This window comes from Thunnus maccoyii, chromosome 14, assembly GCF_910596095.1.
Source record: "Thunnus maccoyii chromosome 14, fThuMac1.1, whole genome shotgun sequence".
Classification (NCBI taxonomy): Eukaryota; Metazoa; Chordata; class Actinopteri; order Scombriformes; family Scombridae; genus Thunnus; species Thunnus maccoyii.
The window spans coordinates 20,795,987-20,811,400 of NC_056546.1; the positions used below are offsets into that span (position 1 = coordinate 20,795,987).

A 15,414-nucleotide genomic window follows, 5' to 3' on the forward strand; every position below is an offset into this window, starting at 1 on the left:
TAACTGGGAACAAGGATCTTAATGTCAGATGGCCAGACAGGCAGTGGCAAAGATAGCTCCAAGGACAGGACCCACTTATAGAGTGAAATATGCAAAAACCCAATAACTATACATCACACCAAGTTACAAAGACAAAAAAAAAACACTCAACAAATGAATATTTTGCTCTGATGTCTAGCATTAAAATTAGCACTTACAATAGAAGCTGCTTCTTGAGAACGGATGAAAGTAAAACAGGAAACAGTGAAATAATAAGCTTATTAGGGCTCATTTCAGTGCGCCATTTAAGTCCTTGCAGAAGACATTTTTCATGCGACTGCAAACACTGTGTTGCTATGGCAACTGGGGGTTGTTCCCACCATATGTTCCACTATGGTGGAAAAAAAAAGTGGCCCAACACACACAAACACAACTGAGGATTGCCTCGCCAACAAGGACCTGTGACGTGTATTATATGATGTTGAAGACAAATAAAGGCACAGATTTATGAGCCAAGCAGCTGCTGCATCGGCATCATTCTGTTTATGTTTATCCTGCACTTCTGTTCATCCTAGAATTGTTAATACTGATCATCTTTATTCAGTGATACTACATATGGCAAATCTGGGGATGTCTTTTCACACTCTTCAGCTGCTCTTATGTTACCTAATAGCAGACAAAATATAGGAAGAGGAAGAGCAGCGTGTGGGTGAGCAGTCAGTCAGGGTATGGGGGCGAATAGAAACAAAGGGAGCAGCAGTTAATAGCAGCCTCTCACAGGCTGAGATGACTGCCTGGAGACAGGAACTCTGCAGTGCGAGGCGGGGAGATGTTGCATTTCAGACTGCCAGACATGTCTCTGCTACCAGCCAAATCCAACTCAGCCTGTCTAAACAGCTTTCACAGCGCTGGAGGGACAGCCATCGCCAGCCACAGGGAAGAAAGGGAAACTGGGCTAAACTGACATGTAAACCCAACACCACCTGTCTGTCCTACATATACACATTCTTTTTAACATTTAAGATGTTGGTACAACCAGTAAACATGAGCAGTTTTCTGCAGAATATGTTACCATTAAAGAGTGGTAAATGTGATTAGATGGAAGCTGATGGGAAGGGTGCTAAAAAAAAAAGAAGAAGAGAGGGATGAATAGAGGCAGGCTACCTGCTGCTGGTCTCCTGCTGTAGCAGCTGTGTGATTAGCTTCAATGGATTAGCTGCTGCAGACTCCCGCCATCGTCTGTCGGCTGTCAAGACACCTCTAAACCCTCTCTGTCTGGACTCCGACTGTCATCTATCTCTTTCCATTCTCCTTTACCTGTAATTCCTTCCTTTTCCCTCACCTCCCACTCTATCTCTCCAGTTCATCATCCCTTTGTTATCTTTAGCCTCCTGCCTCATTCAGCCATCCCCTTTCCTCACTGCTGTTTTTGAGCAGGTTGATTTGTGCTTTGCTGTTAGCATGTTGGACTGGTGCTGGGTACAGATATTAAAGACAAAAAGGAAAACCACAGCAGCTTAGTCTGGGATAGTCTTTTGTCAACATAAAGGGGGCTATATGGAGATATCAATGTAATATAAACCTGTCACATGCTCTGCTTTACCAGATATCAGAAACAAGATAATGATTAATGAATATCTTGTATCAGTTAACTTAGATTTTATCTTAAAATACACCCAAGCAGATAAGTAAACATTGTAGATATGAATTTGGGAGGTAAAATGTTTTACAATGACTGAAGAAAGCAAATTTATGTAATAATATAATAGTTATAGTATATATCTGTCACTCATTAAATACACTCTAGTGTTTGTCCTATAAGCTAGATGTGATGAGACCAACAGAGGGAGCTCCTGTGCTTTTATTCCTCTGATGAATGAGTGTGACTGTCTGGATATGAAGTATTACATCATGGGCACACTACATCCTGTGAAACACCACAACCTATTTTCATTTTACAAGAGCCTCTTTAGTTTCTACACAGATGTGTTTTGGTGAGCAGGGAGGAGCTTTGTATAAGCTTCACAACGTGAGAAGAGCACAAAGCAGCTCTGTCTCTTTGCAAAATGATTCTTCAACCTCAGGAAATGAAATCTTATGGAGACTCATTCTGCACCTTTTGCAGGTCGTATCAACAGAACCTGGAAGAAATGTGTTTTCTTAAAAGAGCAGATGTCTCTCAGTTTCTCTCCCTCATCTCCATCCAGACTGATGTCAACATCAATCAGTCCACAGCAACAACCTCCCCTCTGGAGTCCGGTATCCCTTTGTCCAAAAGATTAACTCATTTCACAGCAATGCTCAAAACAAAAGAACCACTGAGACTCAAGAGTGTCCGACTGATGATAATCTCTGTGTGTAATACCCCATCTAGCCTAATCTGAGACTTTGACTGCAAGCAGATGGCACATTAAAAAACAACAAGCCATGGTGCGGTAGAGCAGCAAGGAGGGGGTTAACATACCTCACCATTTTGATGATGAGATCAGATGCTAGGTTCATTCAAATCATTACGGGAAACACACAGGAAAGAGGGACAGCATCCCAACCCCCATCACTGCAGACAAAACAAGAACTGGACTCTTATTTTGGATTATACCATTATTCATAATATGAGACAAAAAGAAATTTAAAAACAACATAATTTGCTCCAATCCCTAATCTTAACACTTCCTGATAAAAGCGCTAAAGTGAAGTGTGAAGTGTGACTGCTTTATATACTGTAAGTGCTTTTGACAGTGTTACACAACTAACAGTAAAAGCCTTTAATGGTGGGCACAGCGCTTCTGTTGTGCACACCTGTAGGAAAGCTGAGCAGCTAACTCTGCCATCCTCCAATAAGAGCCTGCACTTTGCTGCTGATATTTTTATAAAAGTATTCAGTCCTCCAAGGTCTGAATTAAGCAGAGCTTTGAAATGAAAAAATGACTTATATAAATCATTGATTCCTACATTACATACAACACATACACACACAAATTCACTCCATCCCTCTTCTCCATTTCTCCCCCGGTCCTTGCTCCCCCGTGCAGAAGTGTGTCTAAGATATAAATAAAACATAGCAAAGTGGAGCACTCTTGCTCTGTCTCTAACTCTCTCTCTCTCATCCGCTGATATTCCTTAGTGATCTTCCTCCACCCCCGCACGACGTGTTCTATTTCAACATCGTCACCAGCTCCTGCTCCCAGAGCGGCAGTCGCGTCCTCCTTCACACAGAACAAAACATCACCCCACCAGCCTCCCAGCGGCCCCTACTGTACTCATTGCCTGATTCTGGTTCCCACAGGCTCCTCTGAAGCACTATTATGTTTGAGCCATACATACTGTACTGTCGTCTAGGCACAGTGATACACATGTACTCTATGCATGTGGCTGCTCACGTGCTCCGATCCCCCTCATCCTTATTTACATCACAAAAACAAACAACAACAATGGTGACGCGCTGAGTTGGTTGCACTGGAGTATTTGAAAAGGCTTTAAGGCAATATACAAGGAATGATAGAATAAGAAAAAACAAAAATGCGTCAAAAATATAACAGAGGGAGGAAACAGAAGACAACATCTCATAGTGTTGCTCACCAGGCTTAATCCAACAACAATAAATGACATCAAAAATGGCCAGCAATAAATTTACCAATAATATAACTCACAGGTGATTGCAATGTGCATAATAAAATCATCCTACCCTCAGGCTGAACATTTCTGTTGCACAGAAAGCCAATTCAAAGCCATGAATAAATAAAAATATACATATGACATCAAAGCAGAAGCAGTTGGAGCAACTCCCCAGTCCTCCAGCTTTTAAATAAAGCATCTCCGAGGGTATTGTGAAGATCTTTAGTAGCATTCTCTTCTTTTTCATGCTTTTTTTAAATTGGGGATCACATATCTGAACATTTCCAGACAGATTATTAAGCAGGAAGTCACGTTATGTCAAACTCACATGTGTTCTTGAGAGGGACAGGGGGTCTGTCCTTGCTCCATGGACTCGTTGGCTCCCATCCTCAGCTACCTCTGCCCCCCCTGCACCCCCTGCCTGCTCCTGCTCCCCAGCCACCCGCCACATCCACCTGCCCCCCGCCACCCCAAAACCCCTTCTCCTTTCGCTGTTATCCTTCCAATGAGGCAGCCTGTGTCAGAGGAGGTGAGCACCAGCTGAGCTTACTGTGCTGCAGTGCAGAGGATGAGCGAGTCCTGCTTGCATCAGGAGCGAAGCAGTGGATGATTAAGGGTTCCTCACTTTATGCACAGCATCCCTGATCCTGTGCTCCAGTACAGACCGTGAATATTCCTGTTTTCTCATCTGGTGGTTGCAGGTAAAATGATGCAACACCAGGAGGAATCAAATCTTGAAGAGCAAAACGTAAAGGATAGAATAATCCAAAACGAATAGGATGAAATAATAATCCTGCTTCCTTGCCGTCTTGCATGTGTGTGTGTGAGGTGCCTCTTCTCTGTTTGGTTGCTGATATCGCTGAGCTGTGTTGCTGCTCGCACTGCCTCCTCCCCCCTCTCTCCTCCACTCTCTCCCCTCACACCAGCTTCCTGTGCCTTTAAAAAGACAAGCAGCTTTTTCTAGTCTGCTACCGCGACTATGCAGGAGCCAAACAATAGGACCCCCTAAACCACACTGATTAACAGGACCTTTCTCTTTCACCCTTTTTTCTCCCTTCCACAGTAACCATACCTCTCGACTTTGTCTTTCTCCTACCAGGACCCCCCTCTTTCACCCTGTGAGATGTATGGTGAAAATGTAATTTTTTGTGCCTCCTTTATACACAATGGAAGCTTCCAGCACTCAGCGTGGCCAACCAGAGTGATGCCTGAGGTAAACAATAGACTCTGAGAAACTAGTATGTGTTATTCAACTCCGACCCTATTATATTCTCTTTCATTCAAGCCCCTCCATCAGTAATTCTGTCCCAGCACGCATACACGGAACAGGCATAACAAGACAAAAAAGGACAAAAATTAAACTTTTAAAATATCATATCCTATTAAAACCTTTTCTTTCAGCATCCACTAACAAGGAAAGCAAGAAACAACCACAAAAAACACAACTGTAAAATTAAGGATATCTCTTTCTTATTTTTACTACCAAAGCTTAATCCAGAGGTGTCACTCTTTGCTAAAGAGACAAGGACATACACTTCCAGGCATATACGCTTTTCTAAATGAATACTGTCTCTGTGTTGACTCCCTGGGCAGCAGACTGGGTCGGTGATCTAATTTACCGGCACTCTCGACAAACCTTATAATGATATTCTGTCTAGCCGTGTCTTTCCAATTTGTCTTTTTTAGACATCTGTGTGTGACAGACGCAGAGAATGTGTCCTGTGGGATAGAAATAAGATCAGGAACAGGTTCTACAAAGTTCCCGGATCGATTGTCAAGAAGAAATGGGAAAGAGGGGCTTCTGAAACACAAGGAGAATAAATCCATTGTACGCTCATGGGAAAGTGAGGAAACGAGGGCTCGCTACAATAGCAACTACAGCCTGTAGCACTTGTAGTCACAAAAACTTGCCCTACGAGAGTTTCAGGTGTCGACCCTCTGATTATGTGGACTAAAAAGACAACAATGAAATGGGCAATCTCCAGTTCCACTACACAGCATGGAGCACAAAGGCCGGCGCTCATGTCTGATCCAACATCACATTTGAAAAGGGGAGTGTTTGCATGTAAACCCAAACCCATTAATTGATGTTCACATGGAATATCGATGTGTTTCTAGCCTCGGATGGGCCCGTTGGTCGATGTTTCACAGCCAGAGGGGACAAGTAAAAATGCTGCCCACTCACAAATCCCCACATAGACCCTGCTAAAGCATAAATATTGATTCCTTTCCATCCAGACGCCCATACCAGTTCAAAAATAGATCTAGGGCAGCAAAGCATATGTGTGATGTACAAGTTCCTATTCTATTGAATATGTAACATAAGTCTGGTCTGGCACTTCAGCTTCATCTGTAGACTGAAGGAAATGAAGAAATAAAAAATTCAACAAACTCAGGCACTGGAAGATATTGCTGTGGCAGTTTTTTTCTGAAAGATTCATAACTGCGCTCAAGAGGAATCAGGGTCACTACGAACTACACTTACCACTTGCTACTTGAGAATGTAATATGAATGCTTCTAAGCAGACTGTGTTGGAACAGAACAATGCATTGGTGGAAAGGTTGACAGAAACCTTTTTAAACTTAAAAACATGGCAGTAGATAAAATATAACCTCTGTGTACCAGTGAAATGAGTTTCAGCTGCGAAAATTTTGATTTCAGATGGTCATTTTTAGAAGCTTGTTGTTAGTTACAGATTTATCAAAGCTCTGTCTAACTTTACTTGCAAATACTTAGTGGGCTCAAGTTAAACAACTGGTCCAAACAATATGTTCCTTAATTTGGCACAGAAAAACCCCCAGAAAGACTTAAGAAAACTTAAACAACCATAATCAGGAAAAAATGTAGCAAAGCTCAGGGAGGACTACAAAAGAGGGGACCAGCAGCAAATAATAAGTGTTGACTGAGTGAGGGATAACAAAATACCAAATAAAAGTTTAAAACAGTATGTAGATAGAAAGAGTTTGTGATGAGATCATAGATCAAGATGTAATAGATGTCTATAAGTCCTGACATGAAGAACTGAACTGAAAATATGGTTCAATCTGTGTGTGTCAAAATTATTATATATAGAATATAGACTTTGCAGTAAAATGCAAAAATGCCATATTAGTCAAACATGACTGTACCTTTAAATTTATAGGACAGATTTTTGTTTTGTGTAAAAGGCTCAAATACGCTATCAGACGGAGATATGAAAACACACTTTTATGTGTTATCAAACTGAATCAAGCAGCTCCGCAGGTGACAAGCAGTACAAAAGTGTGTTTTGGGGAATCCTGGCTTCAGATATCTATGATAGGATCCTGGGTGCCCCTCTGATCTTCCTGCTGAACAGCTGCTGGAGAGCAAGGGGTTTTTGAAAAAGTTGCATTAATTCCATAAACAATCCCTCCTGGGATCGATTTCCTGAGGCTGTGTCTACCAAAACATCCACTCTCAGACTTGATCTGTCTGTATTTACAGCATGTCTCATTACATAGTATTTTTGAAATAATGTGGCGTTCCTTCTCTTTGTTTAATCAAAGTAAATGACAAAAGCAATCAGTGGAGTAATCACAGCACTTCAATGGGAAACCTCAAAAAGAAAGATAAAGCAAAACAAAGGTCTTGATACCCATACACCCATGATCTCAATCACATACATGTGTGACTTCATAAGATAAGTGAGATGAATACATTTTTCACAAAACCAGGTAAATGAGGAGTGTTAGCTGTTAAAAACTGCAGCTTGTACATATAGAGAAAAGAAGAGAGAGGAGAGAAAAGTGTAATTATTCTCATCACAAAGAAGGTAGTAAGTGGGAGGAACTGAAAGATTTGGGGGTTTTCAAGGGAAACAAGAAAAACATAGGGACCAAGGTACTCATCACTGCTACAGAGTGTCTTCATGACAGAAAGCCTGTGTAAAACGTGTGGGAGTCACTGACAGATTTATCATTTTAAATTAATTAATTTAAGTAGGAAGCCTGCTTTGATTTTTCTCACAGAAAGTGTTAATTATTACTCATACAAAATCTCAATGAATCATTCAGGAAAAAGCACTTAATACATGTTTGTTTTTGAATGACTAAAATCGTGATTATCATATGCTGAAGGAAAACAATTTTTTTTTTTTAAAATTTGTGAGGACATACGTTGAAGCCGTAGCATTGCCAATCATTTGCCCACCTTAAGTGCCTTTGAGCAATACAATAAATGTCTAGTAGCCCGGAGGGAGTTGCTCATTCCCTACAAGGATTGAAAAACCATCACAGTATTAAAAGTGAAGACTGTATGTTTTAGTGCTCTTTCAATTGCATATGACCTTCATACTTCAACTAATGTATTAGATTAAAGATATAGTTTATACCTGCATGTATGTTGCCATAGTGTATGTATAAATGTTCACAATCTGTGACGTCCAATCAGAATATTCTGTCCATGTTACTCTGTTACTCTGTTGGTCTCCTCTCCACTGCTCCACCCTCTCAGATATCATAAATAATATAACAATACTATACTAATCTAGCCCTCTCAAAATTCTGGTCTTCTCTGAGCAAGGGAGGTGTTCTGAGAGCCAAATAGTCATTAGCTATGAGCACACATGCATAATTACACACAAAAAATATGTCAGACATTTTAGACAATTTAACACTGATATATCGTGAGATACATGCCTCCCCATGTTACATTCATATGCCAGGTATCACTAGCATTCAGACAGCAGGTGTCTGCAGCATTCAGACAGCAGAGTGCAGACACAGGCTGGTAGAATAAGATGAATGCTCAGCTCTGTAAAGGGAAGCCACCCTCTGCTGGTTGTAAATAACACTGCACTTAAAAAGTGGCTGAGTCATTCCCTCTTAAAAAGTGTATGAAATACATTATAAAGTCAAGAGGGGGAATGCTTAGTATTATCTGCGGGAAACCGTGCTGATAACAAGATAATGAGCAGGAATTAAATGCAATCAGTGTTATGAATGAAAATCATTGTGTTGTGAGCTGAAACAGTGGCTCTGTGTCATGACCGGAGTGCTACACACGCAGCTTTAATGGCAAGAAATCAGCCGTAATACGTCAAGATGGGGAAGATTGTGTGAAAAAGTGTAGTGTGTACTTGATCCTGTAATGTTTAAAAGACCCATTTATGAACATTTCACCCTTATGCTTTTGCTATATCCACCATTAAAAAGCCACAATTACACAGCACATACATTTGTTTCCATAACCACTAAGTTCATACATTGGCAAATCTTGTTTCCTATTAGTTCATGTGGTAGACGTACATAGCAATGATAAAATGTAATCTTATGAGTGGGGTGACAAGACGGGTTGCTGACATAACAGACAAGACAATTGCTCTGTATTTATATATGTATTTATATTATATATATTTAGAAATTGGCAATCAGGGTGTCCTGGGGGTTTAATGGGCTAACCACAAAATCCCTGGTCTGAATCTGACCGGGGATGTTTTGTTGCATGTCATACCCCATTTTCTTTCTACTGTCAACTCTAATGAAGGCATAAAATGTTGACAAAAATACATAATGCTGTATGTTATCCATGTCTATATGGTGAGAACTGTCCAGAAAGAAAGAGGGCTGATATTTTTCAGTTATATTTTAATGTCTTAAGTTATACAAAGAAAATGTAAGTTTCTCTCTATGTTCAGGAGCTTGAAAAATCAACATCTCCGAGGCAATTTAGTGTGCCAGACGTCGATTTAATGCTCTAAACTTGGGTTAAAAGGATAAGGGCATGGCTACTTTTCATCAAGCAGGCTAAAGGGACTAGTGTCAGAGCTGGACAAATCTACTGTAAGGTCTTAAAATGAGTGGAGAAGAGGCATGAAAGGAAACTCAGAGCAATTGCAACATTTTTAAACACAAACAAATGACATGCCATTAATTCATACTGAACATAGCAGTGAAAAGGGTAATGACCACATGAGTGAGCAAAGTTCGTGTTCATACCTTGGAGGAGGGTGACAGGGTGCAGAGGCAGGGCAGGGGTCCTCACTCTGGTGAGCAGAAGGTGCAGGAGGGGAGGCAGGGGCTGGGGGAGGAGGAGGAGGAGGAGGAAGGCAGGGGGATGCAGGTGGGGTTGGTAGAGCTTCAGGAGATTGCCTCTCTGGGGGTGTGGGAGGAGGTGTGGGGAACTCTGCAGTATCACTGAGGTGTGGAAGGAGGGCAGGCGGGAGGTGGGGTCCAGGGGAAGTAGGGGGGGAGGCAGGGGCACGGTCACGTTTCTCTGCCTGTTCAGTGAGGGAGGGCCTGCAGGGGAGGGAACACAAAACATCAACAGACAGACCGAAACAAGACGGCCAAGTACGGTGATTTGGAAAGCCCTCTGAGGACACATTCCATTTTCTTCTATACAAACGAAGCGTGAAGGAAACTTACCTCAAAGCAGAGAAAGATGAAGCACTCTGCTCTGTGCCTTCACCTAAACCTAGTAGTGACTTGAAAAATAAAAAGCTCACTCCAACCATCCTAAGAATGATTTTTTATTTAAGTTGTGCAAAACTGAAAATGTAACTCTTCTCATCAGTCCCTTTACATGATGGTCCATGTTTTGACTTGCCCTCTGTAGTGAAGTAGCCTGTCTGAGGGTGTCTGGCTCTGTCATCATTGGCCACCTGGTGGAGTGGATTTGGCCCTGATCCAGACGGGTCTTATCAGGAGCGTGGTAGGCTCTCTAATCTGACAGGCAATGCAATGGACGCCCATGCAGCTGTTCCCCACTTGGGGCATGCCTCCTGTTTAGCTCTAAAAATACTCCAGTAGCCTCCTCTACAGAATAGAGCTTCACAATACCTCCATCAGCTAAAGCACATTTAAAAGTACCAAGCCAACTGTCTGCTAGGCTGTCTGCACTTTCCACACGTCCCTTCCAGCTCGTTTCAGACTGAAAACTCAGCTCTGTTATTCTCCATCTCACTCTCCAGTAAAGTCAGAACTTAATAACATTTAATGAGGGCGTGTGCTTTTCTTGAGGGCGCAGCAAGTTACAGTTTACATCTAACACAGGTCTGGTTCCTATCGTTAGTCATTAAAAAATATTTTTAAAAATCCTACAATTACATTCATGAATTTTTATTTGGTCCCATTCCTCTCATTACAAATCCCGAATTAGTGACTTACACCAGCAGTCCAAAGCTATACATATGTCAGCATCTGTGGCTAACTTGGCACATGCAGTCTGGAAATAGAAACAACTAAGTCACAACATAGTCTGAGCAAACTGTCATAAGAGCCACTGCTGCCTCCAAAGATGGACAAAAACGGAGATGGAGCAGATAGAAAAATAAATCAAGCTAACAGACTGGGAAATAAGATTACACTGGATACTGGGAAGGTGCGGCATATTTACTGGTGTAGTGCCTCTTACATGGAGATAATGTCAACTGACCTGCTCAGGTTTACAGCTGCTTTCCAACTTGGCACTGCTTTTAGATATGATGTGTATAAGGCTTTATTGTCATGACAAGATGATTGCAACAAGTTAGAGAGAGCACATGTGCTCTTTTTCAGCAGCGCACTTCTTCACGTCAACATAGTTTAACTGTTGGCATCAACGACTGGAGGCTGTCCAAGAGAGTTTTTTATTGTTGGTCGTTGAGCAATGTGCCGCGTGTTAGTCGAGGGCGCCTCTTGAACACTTCTTAAGAGGAGAATGCTAATTTTCCGTGGCCAATCCAGGAGAACCCTGATTTTTTAACCTCAGTTGACTGACTGAGTAGTAAGTCAAGCCATACAAACACACACACACAGTACACTGTCATCTACGGGAAACAGCTGGATGTGAAAAACAGAATGTCCAGACAGTGTGTTTAATGATAAACAGAGAGCAGTAAATAAAACCAGCTGACGGTACTGAGAAAAGTGGTTTTTAAATGCCGCAATGATGGGAGGATCATTTCTTTCCTGCAGCCAGCAGCTAGCTCATACTTGTACTGCACATTAACACACTGTATACTGTATATATTACACACACAGTCATCATTATTAATCCATTAATTCTCTTATGTCACCCGGTGATTAAAACATGATTTAAAACCTATAGTATACAGGCTTTATAAATGACAGACTTCCACTACACTTGTGTCGGCAAAGGCATGAACCTACAATTGCCATGGCAACTAGTCTATTTACAGTACAATGCCGGCTCTGGATGAGGAATATCCTACATATTAAGCTACAGTCACATTCATTCCCACAGTGTTTTCAAAAGTGAATTGGCTTCATTAAGGATTTTTTGTTCAAATTAGCTGTGTACCATTTTCAAAACTATATTTTTCACCACACTTTTATGCCATATGTCATACAGAAAAAGTTAGTGAGAGGACCTTTATGATTCCCAAATGAATGTATTAACTTGACATCCTACTTTTAAAAGTCAACCATGCCAACAGGATTTCTTGGAAAACTCACAGACAGCAGGTAAGTTTTACTAGTACTGAGGCGTCAATAAGACAGACTCTACGTCAAACAGGGAGCAACAAAACATGCTCTAACCTGTAACATATTTTACTGCACAACATGTTTCATTTCGAAACTTTGTTCCTTCTTTTCCACCTTCTGTCCCTGCGTCTTTCTATTTGTCCCTCCCCTCCACCCATCTGGTGAGGTCAGCAGAGGCAGAGCGTAATTAGCACTAGTTACCTACAGACCATCTGCCGCATCCACCTGGAGGGATTTAAACACAAACACACTGACACAAACACACACACAAAATAAAAACAGGGCAGCTACTTCTTATCAACTCACCCAGATGTCCACAATAGAGTTATCCATCACACAACTTCAAAGCTGACTAAGTGATGGAAATGGCTTCTGTTCAGCTCCTGATGCACTCCAAAACACCGGAGTCACTAAAATGTAAGTCCCAGTTCTTCTCCCTTGTCTCCTCTCCTCTCACTGTGACTTTGACTGACTCGGTCACACACACTCACAACGCAGCACATGCTCAAGTTTTTCCCTGAACTCTGGCTTTTGTTCCACTCTGTCTGGTCTGTGCAAATGACTTCAGTGGGGCTGAGTGCCTGCCCAAATTCCTCCCACTACAGGCTTCACGGCTTCAGTTCACAAAGCCGCACAGACTGAGCAGGACTGACAGCTAGGACAGCCTCTGGGGGGCGGGGAAAGAACCGCATGTACACACATATCACCAACCATGCAGTCACATTTCTGTCTCTCCTATATGTATGCAAGTGTAACTTTATCTATTGATGAAACCTAAAGTGGAAATAGCACTGTCACTCTTCTTCTCTCTTACTCTGAACAAACCTTTATGTCTCCAACAGCAGTGATGAGTCACATGTTGTGACTGACAGGCAGCAAGTGCTACTCTGGCATGTCAGATGGCTCCTGGGCTTGCAGCAAACGACGGGAGTGAATTAGGGGAGAGTGACAAATAAGACAGATAACTGAGGAAGCTGAGAAATGCTAAAGCTAAGTGAAATTAAATCAGTAGTGATTATTTAATGTAATTAAAACAGCCCAAAAGACCTTCATCACACTGTAAATAATATGGCAACACATTGTGCTTTTGCACAATGACCTCTCAAGTGACATGACGTTCTTCAGTAAAAGAATGACATAAATGGAAAGTGAGTCTAGCTAGAGCTGTTAAATATGCTAAAATAAATACTGAATGCCCGCATGGAAACACAAGGAGGTCAAAGTGAACGGCACACTGGTTTATTATGTATATTTAACTCAACATAAAGGGTTCACTGCCATTACATCAACCAGTACAAATCTGTCAGACTCCTTCTCATTCATCCAATGAGACACTGTTAAACCGCTGCAGACAGCAACAGCGTACCAGACGCCCTCGAGGTGTCTGGAAGCCAAACAAAGCTACCAAAGGGACTCTTCAAGCACATGGAAATCCATTTCAAAAGTGTGACAAGCAGGGCAGAGTGTGCTGCTGAGCTGTAAAGCACATGTCCCCTTGAGATTCCCTTTTTACAAATAATATTCCCCCAAATTGCTCTGACAGGTCATTGTGACAGTAAGTTTTAGGAAAACTATCAGTTCTAAAAGGTTATATAAAAATCATTCTGTCTGATTTCCTGCAAACCAGTCAACACAAGGTTACCAGTCTCCTTTTAATGGTGAGAGGCTATAATCCTTAGATTTCAATCAATTAGGGATTACAAGGACATGTTTTGTTTTTTTAATCCAGTTTCTGACCGAGCTCTGAAAGAGAACAGTGTCTTGGCAGCAGCCTTATAGGGAAACATTACTCCAAAGTTTATCCACTCAGTTAAAGTAGGCTTTCACTGGAAACTGTAGACAACAATTCATAACACGGACCAGGTGACACTGACAATAACAAATGATCTGGCATGTACATTATAAGCAGCAAAAGTATTGGGACAATGAGTGGAGGTCGGTCTTGTTTGCTGTTGCCAGTATTTCAACACACAGATCATAGTCATGACAACAAAAAAATTTAAAACAGATTTTCCAATCCCACTCTCTAAACACTCGAGGTAGATGACTAACTTTCAAAAAGATACTCACCCACTGTCCTGTAGTTCTTCAGCAGGATCCTGGACTGATTCAGCCGCTGCAGTTTCCGCAGTTGGCACCCTAAATGGCTCTTCAGGTGGGCACTCTAGAGGTTTTTCAACTCCCTCCTCTGGTGGCTCACTGATCGGCTTCTTCTCTGGTTCTAGGTGCTCTGCTGTCTGCTTTGTTGGTTCAGTTACCTCCTCTTCAATTTTTGTTGGTTCAGGGAATTCTTCTTCATTCTTGGTTGGTGCGACGACCTCTTCTGTGTTTTTGGCTGTTTCTAGGAGCTCAGTTGGGTGTTCCTCAATCACCAGATCCTTTTTTGGTTCTGGAAGCTCCTCTGGGAGATGATCTTCTTTCTTGGTTGGTTCTGAGAGCTCGACTTTCTTTGCTACTTCTGGGAGCTCTACTGTTGTCTTCTTTGTCGGTTCGTAGAGCTCTTCTGTCTGTTTTGTGGGTTCAGGGAGATCCACTGGCTTCTTCACAAGATCTAGAGGTGGGACATCTGTTGTCTCCTCTACTGCTTGCTCGGACTGCGGGATCTCTTCCTGTCTCAGAGGAGCAGCTATCTCCTCAGTTGGAGTTAGAAACTCTAGTTGAGGAGACTCCAGAGATGGGAGGGGTCTGAGAAAACAATACAAGAGAAGAGGGTGTTGGGGGTTGTTGTTTAGTTTACAGCACATGCACAAGGAATGACTGACAAATGACAAATGTGTTTGTTTGTGCAAATACAGAAGCTTATACCCCTACAAGAGGGCATGAGTGTGTGTGCAGAAGTACTGGAGATATGTGTGTGTGTGTGTGTGTTTCTGTTGTTGTTTTTGTTGTTGTTGCATTGTGTTGAGCAGTGTGTATTGTGTGAGAAAAGGCTCATTCGTGCCCTGGAGAGTAGAGACGATGTCACAGCTGATGTCACCCTTTGAATATAAAGGACTGCATTACTTCCATTAGACTTCAACAGGCAAAGTCATCTGACCCAAGCTCAAGTCAATACAAAGTAAAGCTCTGTGTTTACCTCCTCATTCATATTCATTGTCACACTGCTCTCTGTAATAACACTCCAAACAAGAGTTGGAGTTACTGGAATGTTAAACTGAAAAAAAGTAGAAATCCTATGAATACTAAAAAACTGGTAAATAGGTTGAACATCACAGATTTACAACCCATGGAAATATCAATATAAATAAAGATTTTCATCTACCTAATTCATAATTCATTAGTTATGGTTCTGACTGTCCTGACACTTTCATGAAAATGTTGCAAGAAAACCCACAACAGACTACACTTCTGCCTTTCTTTCTGTGATGTACT

General features: G+C 41.7%; 1 protein-coding gene across 5 annotated transcripts in view; it reads right to left on the minus strand.

Moving 5' to 3' along the window:
* The window catches only part of tacc2 (transforming, acidic coiled-coil containing protein 2), a 50,273-nt gene that overhangs the window by 16,718 nt on the left and 18,141 nt on the right, over positions 1-15,414 (minus strand). For all 5 annotated transcript variants that reach the window (XM_042433713.1, XM_042433709.1, XM_042433711.1 and 2 more), the window contains 2 exons: positions 14,113-14,727; positions 9,553-9,852 (listed from right to left, as the gene is read on the minus strand). In XM_042433713.1, the coding sequence (XP_042289647.1) occupies positions 9,553-9,852; positions 14,113-14,727 (915 nt within the window). The remainder of the gene's footprint in view (positions 1-9,552; positions 9,853-14,112; positions 14,728-15,414) is intronic.